The sequence below is a fragment of the Lithobates pipiens genome, unplaced genomic scaffold, assembly GCF_037356315.1.
Source record: "Lithobates pipiens isolate NorthernLeopardFrog02 unplaced genomic scaffold, aLitPip1_a1.2 Scaffold_19, whole genome shotgun sequence".
Taxonomy (NCBI): domain Eukaryota; kingdom Metazoa; phylum Chordata; class Amphibia; order Anura; family Ranidae; genus Lithobates; species Lithobates pipiens.
Window position 1 is genome coordinate 579053886 of NW_027507764.1, and position 21582 is coordinate 579075467.

General features: G+C 48.1%; 1 protein-coding gene across 1 annotated transcript in view; it reads left to right on the plus strand.

Annotated features, from left to right (window-relative positions):
* Positions 1-1227: 1227 nt before the first annotated feature.
* The window catches only part of LOC143998116 (flap endonuclease 1-like), a gene marked incomplete at its 5' end in the record, with an annotated part of 43140 nt that continues 22785 nt past the window's right edge, over positions 1228-21582 (plus strand). The window contains 5 exons of the mRNA XM_077493860.1: positions 1228-1331; positions 9834-9936; positions 11809-11848; positions 16421-16482; positions 18366-18517. Coding sequence (XP_077349986.1) covers positions 1228-1331; positions 9834-9936; positions 11809-11848; positions 16421-16482; positions 18366-18517 — 461 coding nt within the window. The remainder of the gene's footprint in view (positions 1332-9833; positions 9937-11808; positions 11849-16420; positions 16483-18365; positions 18518-21582) is intronic.

Below are 21582 nucleotides of genomic sequence, written 5' to 3' on the forward strand. Positions count from 1 at the left end.
GATCTCTCCTGATCTCAGATGCCCATACACACAACTGACCTCACCTAATCTCAGATGCCCATACACACAACTGACCTCACCTGATCTCAGATGCCCATACACACAACTGATCTCTCCTGATCTCAGATACCCATACACACAACTGACCTCACCTAATCTCAGATGCCCATACACACAACTGATCTCTCCTGATCTCAGATACCCATACACACAACTGACCTCACCTAATTTCAGATGCCCATACACACATACCCGGGGCTGGCTGGTCCTTCTTGCTCTCAGTATGAAGGTTGCTGTGCTTTGTATGAGACTATTGGGTGGGCCGGAGGCTGGAGACAATGGCCGACCTCCCCCCATCTGTCACACTCAAAGACATCTAAATCTCTAGGGGTATCCTGAGTATTCCAGGACCCATACATACAATCAGTGTTCACCCCATCGGACTCTGACAAGTACCTCTAATGCAGGGCTGCTGCACTAAATTATCTATATCCTTGGTTCCTAACCTGCTGTCTAGGGGACATATGCGGCCCTTTGGCACTTTGTCCGCAGTCTCTGACCATCTCCTGTACTATGTCTGCAGTCCCTGACCATCTCGTGTATCATGTCCGCAGTCTCTGACCATCTCTTGTACCATGTCTGCAGTCTCTGACCATCTCTTGTACCATGTCTGCAGTCTCTGACCATCTCTTGTACCATGTCTGCAGTCTCTGACCATCTCTTGTATCATGTCTGCAGTCTCTGACCATCTCTTGTATCATGTCCGCAGTCTCTGACCATCTCTTGTACCATGTCTGCAGTCTCTGACCATCTCTTGTATCATGTCTTCAGTCTCTGACAATCTCTTGTACCATGTCTGCAGTCTCTGACCATCTCTTTACCGTGTCCGCAGTCTCTGACCCTCTCCTGTATCATGTCTGCAGTCTCTGACCATCTCTTGTACCATGTCTGCAATCTGTGACCATCTCTTGTATCATGCTCATAGTCTCTGGCTGTCTCTTGTACCAATAAGAGATTGGTTCTTTGATGATGCTGGGGGGCATACGAGGCCTCCATATCAGGAAATGTGGCCACCGCTTATCTATATTCTTGGCATCACAGACATCTGTAAGAATCTGTAAGAAGATTAGGAATCCAGTGAGAACAGATAAAAGGGATGTAATAGCAGGTGTGTGAGTCCATGGAGAGTGTTGGAAATCCGGGGAGATCAGTGATGTTTTGCTGTGATTGTCTCTTCCAGGGAAAATCCTTGCGGTGGACGCCTCCATTCTTATCTGTCAGTTCCAGTCGGCGATGCCTGCGCTTTCCAACCGGGACGGCAATAACATCAGGTGAGTGCGTACCGGGGAGGACAGACACCATTCTCACACCTCTTCTATCACAACTGCTGTTATGGACCCCAACCAATCACATTCACTAGAGCCCAAATCTGACCTCCGGCCCTCTTGCACAGTTGTACCGGCTCCTCTCCTGGACTGAAATACCATCCTCTGATTTCACTGCCAGTGACTTTTACACAGTAATCAGTGAATTTTTATAGTACGGATCGCTGTATAATTTTCAGTCGTCCCAAATATGTGTCAAAAGTGCCTGATGTGTCCGCCATAATGTCGCAGTTACAATAAAAATCGCAGATCGCCGCCATTACTAGTAAAAAAAAAAATAATAACAAAAATGCAATAAATCTATCCCCTATTTTTTAGACGCTATAACTTTTGCGAAAACCAATCAATATACGCTTATTGTGATTTTTATTACCAAAAATATGTAGAAGAATACATATCGGCCTAAAATGAGAAAAAAATTGGCTTTTTTGAAAAAAAAATTGGGACATATATTACAGCAAAAAGTACAAAATATTGTGTTTTTTTTTTTAAATTGTCGCTCTTTTTTTGTTTATAGCACAAAAACTAAAAACCGCAGAGGCGATCAAATACCACCAAAAGAAAGCTCTATTTATGAAAAAAAAAGGACATCAATTTTGTTTGGGTGCAGCGTCGCACAACCGCGTAATTGTCAGTTAAAGCGACGCAGGGCCGAATCGCAAAAAAATGCTTCGTCATTGAGCAGTGTTGGTTAAAGTGGAGTTCCACCCACAAATGGAACTTCCGCTGATCCGGTTCCTCCTCTGGTGTCACATTTGGCACCTTTCAGGATGGTGGTGGGGGGGGGGGGGGAGCAGAGCGGATACCTGTCTAATCCAGGTATTTCCTCCCACTTCCTGGCTGGTCTCCTCCCCCGATGTGATAGCTGCAGGGAGGGAGGTGCTGAGAAACCCACCGCCGACGTCAGCCAAGCAGAGGAGGGGAGGAGACCAGCGGGCAGTCACGTGAGCGCCCACAGCATATTATGGCATACTTACCTGTCAAACTGAGCCGTCCAGCGCTGAGCTGTGATCGATCCGCCGTGTTCTGCATGGCTTCCATCTTTGCCCGGTCCTCTTTCCGGGTTCTGTGCTTTCTGTCACTTGAATGGGCGGACCGTGATGATGTCATGGGAGTCACATCGCAGCGGCACAGATCAGGGGGGTGTAAATGTTCATTGAGCTACGCATGCGTGGCTCAGTGTACATAACAGCTGACAGGCAGGAGGAAGCATTTATGACATAAGAGAATTATAGGGTTCCTTCTGTCAATCATACCCTGCCTGTCAGCAACTTTTAATAGCACTAAGTTTACTACCAATTTAAAACAGCTTAAATATTCTTATGCTGCGTACACACGATCGGACATTCCAACAACAAAATCCATGGATTTTTTTCCGACGAATGTTGGCTCAAACTTGTCTTGCACACACACGGTCACACAAATGTTATGAGAAATTCCAAACGTCAAGAACGCGGTGGCGTACAACACGTACGACGAGCCGAGAAAAATGAAGTTCAATAGCCAGTGTGGCTCCTTCTGCTTGAGCATGCGTGGAATTTTGTGCGTCGGAATTGTGTACACACGATCAGAATTTCTCACAACGGATTTTGTTGTCGGAAAATTTGAGATCCAGATCTCAAATTTTGTGTGTCGGAAATTCCGATGGAAAATGTCCGATGTAGCCTACACACGGTCGGAATTTCCGACAACAAGCTCCCAACGAACATTTTCCGTTGGAAAATCTGACCGTGGTGTACGAAGCATTACAATAGCCAATTCATGATCTGATATAAACCCCACATTACATATCCAAGCCTAATACATACACAATAAACATTGTTTAACCGTTTGTCCCCGATTGAACGTCATGTGACATCCTCAAGTTTAGGTGGTTTTACCAGGACCATCATCCTGGTGTCAACATTTTCAGCCGGCGATCGGCTTTTATGTAAATGTGATTCAAGTGGCTATACAGTCACTCGATCACTTCTACAGGCAGCTGAAGGGAGACCCCCCTCCTCCCACCTCCACCTTTCCTGTTCTCCCCCCATCCCATCAAGGTCCCTGGGACCGCTCTGACCAGTGATGAGGATTTTGTCACTTTCGGTTACGGTTTGATGTTTGCAAGCTGTTACCGGCTTGTACAAGCATCTGATCAAACCGATCTTGGATCAACCAGATGCTTTGGAGGTCAGAAGAGACATCTGAGACCCCAGATCTCTCTCTAAAGAAGGGCTGTCATGCTTATTGCAATCACAAGGGATGTTGTTCATCCCTTGTGATAACAATAAAGTTGATAAAAAAAAACTTGCTCGGGCCTCTGATAAAACAAAAAACTATATATATATATATATATATATATATATATATATATATATATATATGTACAGTATGTATGTATGTGTGTATACATATATATATATATATACATATATATATATATATATATAAATATATATATGTATGTATGTATGTGTATATATATGTGTGTGTATGTATGTATGTATGTATATATATATATATATATATATATATTTCTTGATCATACATCACGGGACACAGGAGCTTCATTACATAGTGGGTTATATAGGCACCTCTGGTGATTGGACACTGGTTGACCCTAATTAAGGAGAATTCCTCCCCTATATAACCCCTCCCATCCGGGAGGCACCTCAGTTTTTTCGCCAGTGTCTGGTCGATGGTCACGTAAAACTTAGCTCTATGCGGGTCCCGGCGAGGGCCGAAGGGCTACAACAAACCGGATCCATACCTCGGGCCGATATTTGACTCCCAAGATGGTATGGTACCCGGGCCTCGTTTGCCGAAGACACGAGGTTTTGCCTGTAAGTCCTCTCCATTGGAAGACTGGACTCTGGGACAACCAGACTTGGGGTACTGTTGACTCAGGGCGCCCGTAAGTTTCTGGCAGAGTTTTTTACAAGGCCCAGGTAGGAGGATCTTTTCGTAAGAACCCCAGATACGCCTGAAGGTTGGCTAACAATACCCGCCGTGATGGGTGAAGGCTGGAATTGGTCTGAACACAGCAATTCCTGCGGCGGGGAACAGGTAGGGGAAGTCATCCTATATATTTAATATATGAATGGATTTCTTCACTGTGAGTAGTTGTATGTCTTACCTGGTTTCCACCACTAGATGGAGTAAGAGCAGCCTGATGCATACTTACATGCCTTTCAATACTAACACGCTCAGTGAAGTGCCTGGTTCTCCAGCTCTCACGTCTCCTTGCAGTCCCTGCCACAATAAAGGTAAAAAAGGGGTCCCACGCAGATCAGGGGGTCCCAGGTCACTCCTTTTGGGTTCTCCTCCTCCCCCCCGGATCCCGCGGTCCTCGTGCACGCGCGCGGGCGCGTGCACGCGCGCCGGGCGCGCTCCCGGCCTATTGGGGAAAGGGGGGGGGGTGTGGTTGCCAGCTGTGCACAATCAGGTGCTCTATGCTGTAATGCAGGCGCCAAAACGGCCGATTTAAAAGCCCAGAGCGTCAGGGGACTGTAAGGTGAGGCACAGGAGCTGTGGGCAGTAAGCATCCGTGGGATTGGATCCAGGCAAACCCTAAGACACCTACTCGGCATCATATTGTGCAGTTAAGCTAATATTGATTTATTGTGAGACTTTAAGCACAAATAAGTGATTGCATTTTACATTAGTAACTCTGCTTTGTAGCTCAGTACTATGTCTCCTCGTAAGAGGGTTTCAGGGGCAGGTAACAAAAGCACTGGCAAATCACCGCCTAGGTCCAGGGGTTCCAAGGGTGCATGCAGGTTACCATCCCCCTCTGCAAGAGTGGAGCCTGCATCTCAAGACGAGTCAGTGCCCCTTTCAGGCTTTGCAGCCTCTCCTAATGTCGCAGCCCCGGTCTATGTCACTGAGGACTCCCTTAGGGCTTCATTGGAGAGTTTTGAAGGGAGGATAATGAATTTTATTTCTGCTTCCCTAAAAGATAGCAGAAAAAGGGGTAGATCCCCTCCCTCTGCTGAAATCCCTCTCTCAGACAGTTGCTCTGAAAATGAGGAGAGATCCCTATCTTTAGAAAGGGATCATGAGCAGTCGGATCAGTCAGAGGATGAGGAGCTAGTCCCCTCCTCCCAGGCACTCAGAAAGCAGGTGCAGTATTACACTGAATTGGTGCGTACCACGTTCAGAATGCCGCCTGCTGAAGTCGCTACATCCTCTGTCTCTTCCCTGGGAGTCAGGAAAGCCCCACAGACTGCCTGTTCCTTCCCAATTCATCCTTTAATGGCTGACTTGATGTATGAGGACTGGGGACATCCCGATAAACTGTTTACTCCTCCCAAGAGGTTTTCTATGAATTATCCCGTGGAGGAAAGTTTCACCAAGAAATGGGGGGCCCCATCTGTTGATGCGGCTATCTCTTGTGTGAATAAAAACCTAACTTGTCCTTTGGATAATGCGCAGGTATTTAAGGATCCAGCTGACAAAAGGCTGGAAACCTTGTTAAAAGCCTCCTTTTCCATGGCCGGCGCTGTGGTGCAACCTACAGTCGCAGCCGTAGGATTGTGTCAGTTCCTTAAGGAACAGGTCAAACAAATGTTTGAACTCCTCCCCAGCGAGGAAGTAGTGAAATATGCAGAGATGCCTCACATCTTATGTTTCATAATTGATGCGATTTTGGATTCTGTCCAACAAGCATCCCGTTTGTCCCTTATGTTGGTACACATGCGTAGGGCTCTATGGCTAAAAAATTGGGCCGCTGAGATGTCATGCAAAAAGCATTTGGCTGGGTTCCCATTTAAAGGGGAACGTTTGTTTGGAGAGGAACTAGATAAATTCATCCAAAATATCTCAGGAGGTAAATCTACACTCCTTCCAGTCAAGAAGAGTAAGCGTCCCTCATTCAGGCGTACTCTTTCTCCCGAAGCGTCAAGCTCTAAACAGTGGCGACGGCCTTCCCAGCCCTCCGCTGCTAGAAAGCCTCAGGGCCGAGCCCAGGGACAGAAAAAGACTTGGGGGCGGAAGCCTGCCAAGCAAACCTCCAAGACCTCCTTGTGAAGGGGCGCCCCCGCTCGGCCGAGTGGGGGGAAGGCTCCTGCAGTTTGCAGGCGCCTGGCGGGAGGAGATTCAGGACAAATGGGTGATCTCTTCGGTATCTCTGGGCTACAGGCTAGAATTTCAGAAGATTCCACCTTCTCGTTTTCTAAGGTCAAGGATCCCCAAGGATCCAATAGAGCGGAAATCGCTACTCCTGGCCTTAGATCAGTTACTATCCCAAGGTGTGATAGTAGAGGTGAGCCCGAAAGATCAGGGTTCAGGTTTTTATTCGAATCTCTTCACCGTCCCAAAACCAAACGGAAGTGTCAGACCTATCTTGGATCTGAGAGACTTGAACCGGTTTCTACACATCCAGACCTTCCGGATGCAGTCTATACGCACTGTGGTTTCCTCCCTGCAGGGAGGAGAATTCATGGCATCAATAGATATCAGAGATGCATATCTCCACGTGCCAATATTTCCCGCGCACCAGAAGTTCCTAAGGTTCGCGGTAGAGCAACGCCACTTTCAATTTGTGGCCCTGCCATTCGGCCTAGCCACGGCCCCCCGAGTCTTCACGAAGATTCTAGACCCTCTCTTAGCAACTTTAAGAGTTCAGGGCATAGCCGTCATGGCTTACCTAGACGACTTGCTTCTCGTAGAGAGAACTATAACGAGCCTAAGTCGCAGCGTCACCAGTACGCTAGAACATCTGGGCCGCCTAGGTTGGATTATAAACCTAGAAAAGTCGTCTCTGCAACCGACCACCAGGTTGGATTACCTGGGTCTCATTATCGACACCGCTCAGGGCAGGGTGTTCCTTCCAGGGCCAAAGGCCTTGGCCATTGGAGATCTGGTGCGCCTAGTTCTGGGCAGAAGATCTCCCTCTATTCGTCTATGTATGAGACTATTGGGAAAGATGGTCGCCTCATTCGAGGCCGTCCCATTTGCCCAGTTCCACTCAAGGTCCCTGCAAAGATGCATCCTTGCGATTTGGAACAGGAAGCCCCAATCCCTGGATCTTCCTATGCGTTTATCCCCCCGGGCACGCAAGAGTCTGGTTTGGTGGTTACAAACCAGAAATTTGCTAAAAGGCAAAACATTTCTTCCCCTCTCATGGAAGATTGTCACAACGGATGCCAGCCTGACAGGCTGGGGAGCCGTATTAGAGGGAACATGCTCGCAGGGAAAATGGTCTGCGACCGAAAGTCTGTTGCCCATAAATATCCTAGAGATTCGGGCAGTTTACATGGCACTCAGAGAGTGGTCTCACAGACTGCGAGGCTTCCCGGTTCGGATTCAGTCCGACAATGCCACCGCGGTGGCTTATATCAATCACCAGGGCGGTACCAGAAGTCTGGTGGCCCAAAACGAGGTGAATCGCATACTTGTCTGGGCAGAAGAGCATGTTCCGTGCCTCTCTGCAGTCTTCATCCCAGGAGTGGAGAATTGGCAGGCGGATTATCTCAGCCGCCAGCAGTTGTGCCCAGGAGAATGGGCTCTGCACCCCGATGTGTTTCGAGACATATGTTACAAATGGGGCACTCCAGACGTGGATCTTTTTGCGTCCAGATTCAACAGGAAACTGGACAACTTTGTGTCAAGGACAAGAGATGCACTTGCTCAGGGGTCAGATGCTCTGACGGTTCCCTGGAATCAGTACAATCTGATCTATGCCTTCCCCCCGAACCCGCTACTGTCACGGTTCCTGGGAAGGGTCAAGAGGGAGGCGAAGTCGGTCCTTCTAGTGGCCCCGGCTTGGCCCAGGCGACCATGGTTCGCAGAAATCATGAAGCTAGCAGTGGGCAGGCCATGGACCCTCCCCCTCCGGCCAGATCTGCTCTCGCAGGGCCCAATTTACCATCCTGCTTTACGCAGTCTGAATTTGACGGTCTGGCTGCTGAGACCCACATTTTAAAAGACCGTGGTCTTTCGGGGCCAGTCCTTTCCACTCTGGTCAATGCCAGAAAGCCGGCCTCCAGGCGTATCTATTACAAGATCTGGAGGGCATATGTTTCCTGGTGTGAACCCAGGAGATGGCATCCCAGAAGGTATGTCATTAGCAGAATCTTGGCCTTTCTCCAATCAGGCCTTGAATTGAATTTGGCCATAAGCACCATCAAGGTGCAGATTTCGGCCCTGTCGGTCTTTTTTCAAAGACCGCTTGCATCACATTCCCTGATACGGGCCTTTATCCAGGGGGCTATGCGGATGAGACCGCCAGTCAGACCTCCGGTATGCCCATGGGATCTGAATTTGGTTCTCTCGGCCTTAGTAGCCCAACCATTTGAACCTTTGCGTCTTGCTTCGTTAGTCCTCTTGACAAAGAAGCTAGTCTTCCTAGTAGCCATATCCACGGCTAGAAGGGTATCAGAATTGGCAGCTCTTTCTTGTAAAGAGCCCTATCTAATTATCCATAAGGACCGGGTGGTTATGCGTCCCAACAGGTCCTTTCTACCTAAGGTGGTTTCAGGTTTTCATCTGAATCAAGATATAATCCTACCATCCTTTTTTCCAAATCCTCAGTCCATAGAGGAAGAATCCTTACACACTTTAGATGTGGTTAGAGCAATCAGTCTTTATCTTCAAGCAACTGCTCAGATAAGAAAAACTGACTGCTTATTTATTCTGCCAGAAGGCCCTAGAAGGGGTCAGGCAGCGTCAAAGTCCACTCTCTCGAGATGGATCAGACAGGTTATTTCTCAGGCCTATAGCTTAAAGGGGAAGATTCCTCCTTTTCAGGTGAAAGCGCACTCTACTAGGGCTGTCAGTGCTTCTTGGGCAGTGCATCACCAGGCCTCCCTGGCTCAGATCTGTAAGGCTGCGACTTGGTCATCAATCCACACATTCACCAGATTCTATCAGGTGGATGTCAGAGGGCAAGAGGATATCGCCTTCGGGCGCAGTGTACTGCAGGCTGCAGTTTAGGTCCTCAGGTCCCTGGCGGTCTATGCTTATGATCTGTGTCTCCCTCCCCTCAACCTGAGCATTGCTTTGGGACATCCCACTATGTAATGAAGCTCCTGTGTCCCGTGATGTATGATCAAGAAAATGGGATTTTTATATACAGCTTACCTGTAAAATCCTTTTCTTGAGAGTACATCACGGGACACAGGGCTCCCGCCCCTCTTGGGTTTTACGTGGTTCTTATTGCTTTGCTACAAAACTGAGGTGCCTCCCGGATGGGAGGGGTTATATAGGGGAGGAATTCTCCTTAATTAGGGTCAACCAGTGTCCAATCACCAGAGGTGCCTATATAACCCACTATGTAATGAAGCTCCTGTGTCCCGTGATGTACTCTCAAGAAAAGGATTTTACAGGTAAGCTGTATATAAAAATCCCATTATATAAAATGTTTGGGGGTTCTAAGTAAATTTCTAGCAATAAAAAATGTATTTTTTTTTTTTTATATACAGTATGTGTGACACCTTGATTAACATGAGGATTATTTTGCTGCAGTGTGTTACAGGGCCTCTTTAACCGCACAATCTACATGCTGGAGAACAGAATGAAACCCGTCTATGTATTTGATGGAATACCGCCAGAATGCAAGCGTGCCAAGGTGAGCCGGTGATGTAAGCAAGCAGCTTGAAGTGGTTGTAAGCCCTTATGTCTACCCAGACAGCTGACACACAGCGATGAAACAAATCTGCCTACATAATTTGTACCTTTTTATCTGCAGTCTTCTCCACTCTACATCTGTTCAAAGTCCAGAATTTATAAAGCTTGTCTGAGCTGTCAGAAAAAAGGGGGAAGAGAGCTGAACTTACACTCTGCAGAGCTCAGCAAGGAGAGCTCTGAGGGCTGATTGGAGGGAAGAGTAAAAAATCAGTGTGGAGTTTAGCTAGCGTTGAATGTGGAGGACACCTGAGCTAATCTCTACTCAACAGAATCACAGCTTGTTGAAGGCTCCTGGCTCTGCCATACGGGGGTGGTTGCCTACCCAGGCACTTGATTCTGCCATACGGAGGTGGTTGGCTGCTCAGGCACCTGGCTGTGCCATACTGGGGTGGTTGGTTCTAAGGCACCTGACTCTGTCATACTGGGGTAGTTGGCTGCTCAGGCACCTGGCTGTGCCATACTGGGATTGTTGGCTTCTCAGGCACCTGACTCTGTCATACTGGGAGGAGGGGGGGGGTTGGCTGCTCAGGCACCTGGCTCTGCCATACTGGGGTGGTTGGCTTCCCAGGCACCTGGCTCTGCCTTACTGGGGTGGTTGGCTTCTCAGGCACCTGGCTCTGCCGTACTGGGATGGTTGGCTTCTCAGGCACCTGGCTCTGCCATGCTGAGGTGGTTGACTTCTCAGGCACCTGGCTCTGCTGTTAAAATTATACTCTGCAGAGCTCAGCAAGGAGAGCTCTGAGAGCTGATTGGAGGGAAGAGTAAAACATCAATGTGGAGTTTAGCTAGAGTTGAATGTGGAGGACACCTGAGCCAATCTCTACTCAACAGAATCACAGCTTGTTGAAGGCACCTGGCTCTGCCATACTGGGGTGGTTGGCTTCTCAGGCACTTGGTTCTGCCATACGGGGGTGGTTGGCTGCTCGGGCACCTGGCTCTGCCATGCTGAGATGGTTGACTTCTCAGGCACCTGGCTCTGCCATGCTGGGGTGGTTGGCTGCTCGGGCACCTGGCTCTGCAATACAAGGATGGTTGGCTGCTCAGGCACCTGGCTTTGCCATACGGGGGTGGTTGGCTGCTCAGGCACCTGATGGTGTCATACTGGGAGGGTTGGCTTCTCAGGCACTTGGCTCTGTCATACTGAGATGGCTGGCTTCTCAGGTACTTGGGGGTGGTTGGCTTCAAGCACCTGACTCTGACAGGCTGCGGTAGTGGGCTGCTCAGGCACCTTGCTCTGCCATACTGGGGTGGTTGGCTTCTCAGGCACCTGTCACTGTCATACTGGGATGGTTGGCTCCTCAGGCACCTGGCTCTGTCATACTGGGGTGGTTGACTTCTCAGGTACTTGGCTGTGCCATACAGAGGTGGTTGGTTTCTCATGCACCTGACTCTGTCATACTGGGGTGATTAGCTGCTCAGGCACCTGGCTCTGCCAAGCTGCAGTGGTGGGCTTCTCAGGCACCTGGCTCTGCCATACAGGGGCTGATTGACTGCTCAGACACCTGACTGTAACACATAGGGGTAGTTAGCTGCTCAGGCACATGGCTCTGTCACATGGGGGTAGGGAAAAAATTCTCAGCTCAGTGTAAGCTCCAAGTTGTAAACTGAATGCCCATGCCCCCTCACTAGTAGCAAAACTATGAGAAACAGACCCATTTTCTTTGATACCACACTGAAATTTGGCAGCCATCTTATTCTCTGGAATCGATCTTCCAAAGCTTTATTTATAATTGGCATAGCCATAAGCTTAATATATACATAGTTCTGCCAGGAGGGTCTGACTGTTTCTCATCTATCTATTCTTCTTTCTCAGGTCAGTAAAGACGGCGTTGGTTATGTCAGGAAAGGCCCAGGTAAGAACATTAATGTATACTTTTTTGAGAGAACAGAACATGGCATTTATTAGGCTGAACTCTGGACTGCGTCCTCCCTGAGTCCATTGTGCGGGGTGTATCCTGTGTATCAGGTATCCTGTGCATAAAGAAAAAAATGTGGGCACTTACATGATCAAACAACTCTGCACCCAAACATGTAAGTCCATGTATGAACAAATTCATATATTAAAAGTCCAATATCATATAAAAATAAATAAAAGTCCAAGAATCCAGTAGATGCACCAGGGCGAGCTTTTCCAGTGAGCAGAAGCAGACTCTATATGTCAAACAGGCAAAGAAAGGGGAAAAGTGCCTCTAAGTGCTCTAGGTGTTAGCCTGGTTAGCCAAATGGCCACTTACATAATGTAGGTAGATAGCAGGCTCATCGTATAAGAAAAGTCTGTGACGCAGGGCACGATGAATGCTGGGGAGCCACCAGGGACCGCTTCCATGCTTCTGGAGAACTCCAAGATGGCATTGAACTGCAAGTGTGACCCGCAGTGTCAGAGGGATGATGTCACCAGACGACGCGTTTCAGAGCATGAGCCGTGTCTGGTCATGCACACTCTTTCATCAGGCTAAGGATATAAGACGATGTGCCACTATTTAACAGGACTAGTCGTGTCAGAATACAATGCCCAGCTTGCCCACAATTATTTTAGGCTTGACGGAGACTTACCTACAGTTTCAGGGAACCGCTATGGGGGGCTAATGTTGCGCCTTCTTACCCTAATATGACCATGGGTCATTGGGAAACACTATACATACAGTATCTCACAAAAGTGAGTACACCCCTCACATTTTTGTAAATATTCTCTTCATATTATTCTTTTCATGTGACAACACTGAAGAAATGACACTTGTCTACAATGTAAAGTAGTGAGTGTACAGCTTGTATAACAGTGTAAATTTGCTGTCCCCTCAAAATAACTCAACACACAGCCATTAATGTCTAAACCGCTGGCAACAAAAGTGAGTACACCCCTAAGTGAAAATGTCCAGATTGGGCCCAAAGTGTCAATATTTTGTATGACCACCATTATTTTCCAGCACTGCCTTAACCCTCTTGGGCATGGAGGTCACCAGAGCTTCACAGGTTGCCACTGGAGTGCTTTTCCACTCCTCCATGACAACATCACGGAACTGGTGGATGTTGGAGACCTTGCGCTCCTCCACCTTCTGTCTGAGGATGTCCCAAAGATGCTCAATAGGGTTTTCAGGGACATGGCGGTCACGGTACTGGCAATGCCGCCCCCTGAACACTCATGGTCACCCACAGAGAGTCCCAAGACTTGCACGTACTGGTGCGCATCAGTGCACATCGGTGCATACTGATGCACATCGGCGCACATTGGCACATCGGTGCACATTGGCACATACTGGTGCGCATCTGCGCACATCGGTGCATACTGATGCACATCGGTGCTCATTGGCGCATACTCGTGCGCATTGGCGCACAGTGATGCGCATCGGCGCACACGTATGCGCAATACTTCTGGCGTGACTAACGCTGGCGCCAGTGGCCCTATTTAAGCCAGCCTGCAACTACAGGACCTTGCTGGATTATCTCCTCAGCTGCCTTGTGTACCTTGACCTTGATTCCTGATCTATAACACCCGTTGTGACCCGGCTTGCCTTCGACCTTGCTTCCTGATCTCCTAGTCTGACCTTTGGCCTGTTCCTGGACTCTGCTTCTGCTTCCTGATCTCCCAGCTTGACCTTTGGCTTGCATCTGAACCCTGCCTGTGTTTTACCTTGGCTCGCCCCTGAGTATTCTTTGGACTGATCTATCCATTCATGACTTTTGGCCTGGCTCCTGGTTTCCCTGTTCATCTGAACACAACAAGTTCAGCTTTGCCTGCTTCAACCACCCTGCAGCAGCCGAGCTCATCTAACTACAAGCAAGCACCCGGCCACCCGTGCTTCTTCGGGCACCGCGCTTCCTGTTCCCAACTTCAGGAGCGAGCTGCACCTAGCCGCAAGGGGAGCCCTCTTAGCATCTCGATCTCTGTATACGTTCCTGACAAGGGTTTAGGTCTGGAGACATGCTTGGCCAGTCCATCTCCTTTACCCTCAGCTTCTTTAGCAAGGCAGTGGTCATCTTGGAGGTATGTTTGGGGTGGTTATCATGTTGGAATACTGCCCTGCAGCCCAGTCTCTGAAGGGAGGGGATCATGCTCTGCTTCAGTATGTCACAGTACATGTTGGCATTCATGGTTCCCTCAATGATCTGTAGCTCCCCAGTGCCGGCAGCACTCATGCAGCCCCAGACCATGACACTCCCACCACCATGCCTGACTGTAGACAAGACACACTTGTCTTTGTACTCCTCACCTGGTTGCCCCACCACACACGCTTGACACCATCTGACCAAATAAGTTTATCTTGGTCTCATCAGACCACAGGACATGTGGTCTTCTATGGTCAATATATAGACAACATTATTATCTGGGACGGCCCCATATCACTTGTTGAAGATTTCATATCCCACTGCAACAACAGTTGCTTTGGTCTTTCTTTCACCTCTGCTAGAGATTACCATAATTTAGGCTTTCTAGATCTAAAAATGGTCCATGATCGCAAGATTCATGCTAGAAACTACACCAAACCCACTGCTACGGGCCATACTTGTGGTTCAAAGCCATCTTGGAGTTCTTCGGCTGGCTTCCTTCTCTATCCCACAGTGTGGTAGTGGTCCCTGGTGGCTCCCCAGCATTCACCCTACCCTGCGTCCCACACTTTTATTATACGATGAGATTGCTATCTACCCAGTAGTGTATTTAGGTTTCGTGCTGCCCTAGGCCAGACTAAACTCGTGAAACCCTCTAATTTAAATATGACCCATCCCTTCCTGTCAAGGCCACACCCCTTGCTGTTAAAGACCTGACCTGAAATTTTCGAGTGGGGACACTAGTGCTGAGGGCCTGGGGGCAATGGATTCCCTTAATTTGCATAGATTTCCTCTCACTTCCTGTTTGGCTATGGGGCAGGAAGTGAAGGGAAATCTCTGCAAAGGGACAGGGATGGTAAAAAATAAACTGACAGGGGCTATAACCCTCCCTTATTCTATCCAAAATGAAAAAAAAAAAAGTGTTGCCTTTAGTTCTACTTTAAAGAGGGATTCCACCAAAAAAAAAAAAATATTAAAAGCCAGCAGCTATAAATACTACAGCTGCTGACTTTTAATAAATGGACACTCACCTGTCCCGGGTTCCAGCGATGCTGGCAGCCGAGGCCGATCGATCGCTCGGCCCTCGGCTGGTGCCGCCACCATTCTAGGTGAGGGAATCAGGAAGTGAAGCTAATTGGCTTCACTTCCCGGTTCCCTACTGCGCATGCGCGAGTCACGCAGCGCAATAGGAATTCTCTGCGCTGTCTCTGAGACCCGTGTGTGTCCCAGCAGACAGCGCGGCAGGACAGGAAATGGCGTAGACTCCCACGGGAGTCTATGCCCGGAAGTGGGTGTAAATACCTGTCTTTGACAGGTATCTCCACCCCCCTCCCCCCTGAAAGGTGCCAATTGTGACACCGGAGGGGGGGAGGGATCCGATCAGTGGAGGTTCCACTTTAGGGTGGAACCCCGCTTTAAGCACAAATTTCTGATAATTTTATGGAGAGGACTAAGGAGATATAAACATGCCAGTGGTGCAGCAGAAAACATAAAGCACAGTGAGGAAGGTTTGTGGTCCAGGATGAGAGGACAGTCAAAATTTGAAGCTCCCCCCCCTCCCCCCCACATTTGCCGGCCGCCAACATACCGGAAGCAGTGCGCCCACTTTATGGGGGCACTAGACTAATCCATAAGGCTGGCACTGCACTAATAGTGTAGCGCAAGCCAGCGGGGACTCTTTCCGCGCTGCCCCCCTGCAAAATGCTGCCCTAGGCCCGGGCCTTGTTGACCTAGGCCAGGATACAGCGTTGTATCTACCTACATTATGTAAGTGGCCATTTGGCTAATCTGCCTTTTAATAAAAATTTCTAAAGTCTGCACTTAGAGGAGCTTTCCCCTTTCTATCCTGTGTATAAAGCTGCCCACAGATGAGTCCGTTTTACCCTTCAACCAGCGGGTCAAAGGAAAAAAAAACACTGACCTGATTTCCCCATTCAAACAGTCAAGGTTGATGGAGGCTTCCTCACCGTCACAATACACTGATCAGTGTTGCAGGGCTATAGCCTACAGCACTGATCTAGAAGAAATTTTCCAACAGGATGGCTGTACAGAAATCTGTGGGTAGATCTACTTCTATACAACCACAGTGCCCCATACATGTATCAATGTTCATCTGGTTGCTGTTATAAATAATAAAAAATAGACTCGTGTGATTGGCCCTCGCCCTGTCTAAGTCAGTCTATAGCTTATGTTGTATGTCAGGAACTGATAATACTTGTGCATTGAATGTCACCAGTCTGTGTATGTCACCCACAATATCTGTCCTAGTGTCTCCTGTCTGACATGCTGCGCCCACATCCCTCCTCATTCACATTCTATGCCTATTTGTCACCTTTTCCTATTTTATTTAATACAAAACTCCTCCATGTGTGTCACTGCAGGGCCAGAGAGGCATGGAGACCTGAAGGAGCTGCTCAGACTTCTGGGGGTGCCTGTTATACAGGTAAGATGGAAGTATACTGTATCCTATTCTGTATTTCTATAGCTCTGACATATACCGCAGTGCTGTACAAGAAGCTCAGATCTAGCCACAGTGGTCTTTGCACCAGAGGAGCTTACACTCTAATGTCCTCTCCATAGTCACACACTATTATTATTATACATTTATATAGCTCTGACATATACTAAATTACCGAAAGTATTGTGACGCCTGCCTTTACACGCACATGAACTTTAATGGCATCCCAGTCTTAGTCCGTAGGGTTCAATATTGAGTTGGCCCACCCTTTGCAGCTATAACAGCTTCAACTCTCCTGGGAAGGCCGTCCACAAGGTTTAGGAGCCTGTCTATTGGGAATGTTTGACCATTCTTCCAGAAGCGGAAGGTAAGGTCAGGCACTGATGTCGGACAAGAAGGCCTGACTCGCAGTCTCCACTTTAATTCATCCCAAAGGTGTTCTATCAGGTTGAGGTCAGGGCTCTGTGCAGGCAAGCCAAGTTACTCCACCCCAAACTCGCTCTTCCATGTCTTTATGGACCTTGCTTTGTGCACTGGTTCAAATAATTTGGTGGAGGGGGGATTATGATGTGGGGTTGTTTTTCAGGAGGCATTTTCCTCCACACAACTGCAGCTCACTGGATGTTTTCTCTTTTTTGGACCATGCTCTGTAAACCCGAGAGATGGTTGTGTGTGAAAATCCCAGAAATACTCAAACCAGCCCGTCTGGCACCAACAACCAAGCCACGTTCAAATCCTCTTTCTTCCCCATTCTGATGCTCGGTTTGAACTTCAGCAAGTTTTCTTCACCACGTCTAGATGCCTAAATGCATTGAGTTGCTGCCATGTGATTGGCTGATTATCAATTTGTATTACCAAGCAATTGAACAGGTGTACCTAATAAAGTGGCCGATGAGTGTAATGCCGTGTACATACGACCGGACTTTTCAACGGACTAGGCCCGACAGTCTTCCCGACGCACTTTCGGCGAAGGTCCGACAGACTTTATGAACGAACGAACTTGGCCACACACGACCGGACTAAGTCCGTTCAAAAGTCTGTACGTTTTGAACCTGATGACGTAAGACAGGACTAAAAAAGAAAGTTCAATAGCCAGTAGCCAATAGCTGCCCTTGCGTCATATTTAGTCCGTCGGACCAGCACACAGACGAACGATTTTCCCGATTTTTAGTCCGTCGGATAGATTTGAAACGTGTTCTATTTCTAGGCCCGTCTGATTTTTTTAAAATAAAAAACGGTCGGACTAGCCCTGACATGATCAGATTGTCCGATGGACTGATCCCGTCGGACTAAGCCCTTGTACACACGGTCGGACATTCCGACAACCAAATCCATCGGATTTTGTCCGACGGATTTTGTCAGAAACTGTTGCATACACACGGTCGGACCTAGTTGTCAGAAAATCCGATCGTTCAGAACGTGATGACGTTATTTCGTTACGGCGGGACTACGTTCAGGCTAGTAGCCAATAGCTTTGGTCTAGGAATTTGATCTGAGCATGCGTGGCACTTTGTCTGATCGGAATTCTCTACACATGATCGGACAAAGTCCGATTGGATCATGTTGTCGGAAAGTTTTATAGCCAAGCTGGAAAACTTTATCCGTCGGATATTCCGACGGAAACAGTCCGATGGAGCCCACACACGGTCAGATTATCCGACAACACAGTCTGATCGGACATTTTCCGCTGGAATGTCCGACCGTGTGTACAAGGGCCTAGTCTGCCCGGAAAGTTCGGTCGTGTGTACGCGGCATTAGTCGCCATTGGTATGAAGCTGGTTAGTGTACTCACCTGCAGACTCCATAGTGTATAAGCTTTCCTCATTGGCTCTCCCCATTGTGTCGTGTCTCCTCTTGTCACCTCTTAGGCCCCCAGTGAGGCGGAAGCCACTTGCGCCGCCCTGGTGGAGAAGGGCCGGGCGTGGGGAGCGGTAACGGAGGATATGGATGCTCTGCCTTTCGGCTGCACTCGCCTCATACGGAACCTGAAGGCTGATAAGAAGAAATATGTATCTGAGATGTTCTAAATTATAATTGATGAAGCTAGGATGCAGAACTGCAAAGATGAAGTTGTGATCTAGGTGTGGGGATGATATATTCCATTGCACCCGTGTCTTCCTGTCTTTCTCCTGAGCAAGGCCAACCTCAGGTGACCCCCTGCATCTAATGCTAAGATTTGACCTAGCAGACTTTAGATGTAGTCCAGAGCTTTACTTATCCTCCAGAGCACCCTTGGAGCCCCCATATACCAACACCCCACCCGCCAAAGTCAGAGACCCCTAGGAAGGTGCAGGCTTCATCTTTCAGGAGGGGCTATTTGCATAATAGATGTTTTAGGGCTCCTGGACAATAGAAGTAGCTGCATTTAAAGGCATGCTCCATCTTTGTACCTGCATTCAGGCCTGCAGGTCATTGCAGCTGACTTCAGTTTCAAGGCACACGCTCCAGTATGTTTTACCCCCAGCCCCAGGCCCATACGGAGGTGTGGACTTTCTTTTATGGGGTGGAGGAAGTTGTGAATGGACTACAACTGCAGTGACTTCACCACCCTAATGCCATGTTCTGCTGAGTCCTTATGCTGTGATGGCAGATGGGACTTTTATTATGCGGCTGTACAGGGACGGTGCTAGACTATTTTTTTTGAGCCCCAGGCAAGACCAGCTACTTGCATTCCCCCCCCCCCCCCCAAAAAAAAAAATATTAAATTGTTAAAAAATGTTTTATATTTATTAACATATCAGCAAATGCAGCCTGTGTAGGGATGCTTTCTCACCACTTTGCCAATGTTGGCTCCGTGTGGAGACTGACAGGGGTGCTAGGAGGAAGTAATGTAGAGAGCCGCATGGCTTGTGTGGCACCTCCTTGGCTGGATACCTCTCCTTCAAGGACTGGCTGAAGTTTGCAGGAGATGGCTTTGGCTTCAGCTAACATCATGCAATCCTGCAGCAGTATGCAGATTGTTGGCGTAGTGTATGGGAAATGTCGGCAGAGTGTAGGGAAGCCAGCAGAGTGTTAAGAAGCCAGTGGAGAGTAGGGAAACCAGTGGCCACAGCAGTACGCCCTAGGCGGCTGCCTAGTTTGCCTATCGGCCCTGGGGCTATAGTATGAATGATGCGGCTGTATGACAGGTGGTGTGTACATACGCACTTGTGACGAATGCAGATGTCAGACCGCTGCATCTCCCCTCTCTCGTTCTGCCAGCTACCGTGGGAGTGGCCGTGAATCCCTCGCTGACATCGGCCAGGAGGAGGAGAGACGCAGCCGGTCACATGAGCAGCTTGTCACGTGAGAGGACTGTAGCACGAACACTCAATTATTTTACCAGCATGGGGGGGGAGCACCAGGGAGCAGATCAGAGCTCACAGGCAGAGAGGGGGCAGAGGACAATGTCAGGGCTCAGCAACCATGATAAACCGTGGTCAGTTTACAGGGGGGTAGTGTATGGGACTCTTCTCCATGCTGAATCCTAAATATGGGTGTATAATGAAACATGGTCTAAAATGTGGACTATGCCTTTAACCCCAGCAGGCAGTTCAATCTATAGTACAGATGTACAGTAATTTAATTTCCAATGTAAGTTTATTTCTGATAGAGCTTTTACCTTTCTACTTCTTTGAAAAAGAAATCTGCTAGAATCATGAAATCTGAACCATATATTCATCAATATTGTCTATATAAAATGTTAGTTATTTTTTTCTTAATACAATAATTGCTTTAGACAGTTACAAGATTAAAAAGAGGCACAATGCAATGTAAAGGCTGCCGTGCCATATTTTTTTCTCCCAGTGAAGCCCCCGACAAGAATATTATCACTGGAGGAGATTTACTACAATCTGGTGCATAGTGTGTAGAGCAGCAGGAACCCTTGAAATAGTTCTCTGGTCTCGGGGAACCCCCTGCTAAAAATGAGAAATCTACAACTCGTGATACATTAGTGTGATGGTCAGTGGGAAGAATGGTCCTTACACTTGTGGTCATTGGGAAGAATTACCTCCTTACAGGTAGCTAAAAAGATCAATGTTGTCAGTGGGAACTTATCTGAGAGGCAGAAATGGCCCAATGCTGAAGGAAACCCCTACAACCTCTGGAGGAACCCTGGTTGAGAATCACTGGTGTAGAGAAACCATTCAGCTTCTAATGTCAGCTTGTTCAATTAAGCTTTGACAATAAAACCTGGAAGCTGATTGGTTACTATGCACAGCTCCACCAGATTCTGTGTCCACCAGATTTAAAATCCAACCACAAAGTATACACCGGTCAGGCAATCGGTGAGTGATTGACTGACTGCTGCAGGTGCTCACCCTGGCTCGCCACCAAAGGAGCAATAGAGAAAAGGAAAAAGTTAGCACACCACAGCGAAGTCAAAATCTTAAAGGTGCTTTATTGTTGCCAAGTCAGACAGATACACAGGGACATGGTTGACGCGTTTCACGCAAAATCACTCGTGCTGACTTATAACTTTATGAGTAAGTGCGACAGATTTTTATGAAACGCCTCAACCATGTCCTTGTGTATCTGTCTGGCTTGGCAACAATAAAGAACCTTCAATATTTTTGACTTTGTTGTGTGTGCTACCATTTTTCCTTGTCTCCACCAGCTTTAGTAAATCTTCCCCAGTGCTTCATAGCTGACTTATGCTGCGTACACACGACCGGACTTTTCCGGCAGACTAGGTCCGACGGGATTAGTCCGTCGCACAATCCGAATGTGTGTGGGCTAATCCGTTCATTTTTCAGGAAAAAAAAATCTGACGGACCTAGAAATAGAACATGTTTCAAATCTATCCAACGGACTCAATTACGACTAAAATCGGGAAAACTGTTCGTCTGTAGGCTGGTCCGACGAACCAAATACAACGCAAGGGAAGCTATTGGCTACTGGCTATTGAACTTCCTTTTTTAGTCCCGTCTTACGTCATCACGTCCCAAACGAACAGAATTTCGAATGGACTTAGTCCGTTCATGTGTGGCCAAGTCCATTCTTTCGGAAAGTCCGTTGGAACTCGGCCGAAAGTCAGTCGGGAAGACCGTCGGACCTAGTCTGCCGGAAAGTCCGGTCGTGTGTACGCGGCATTAGTGATCATAT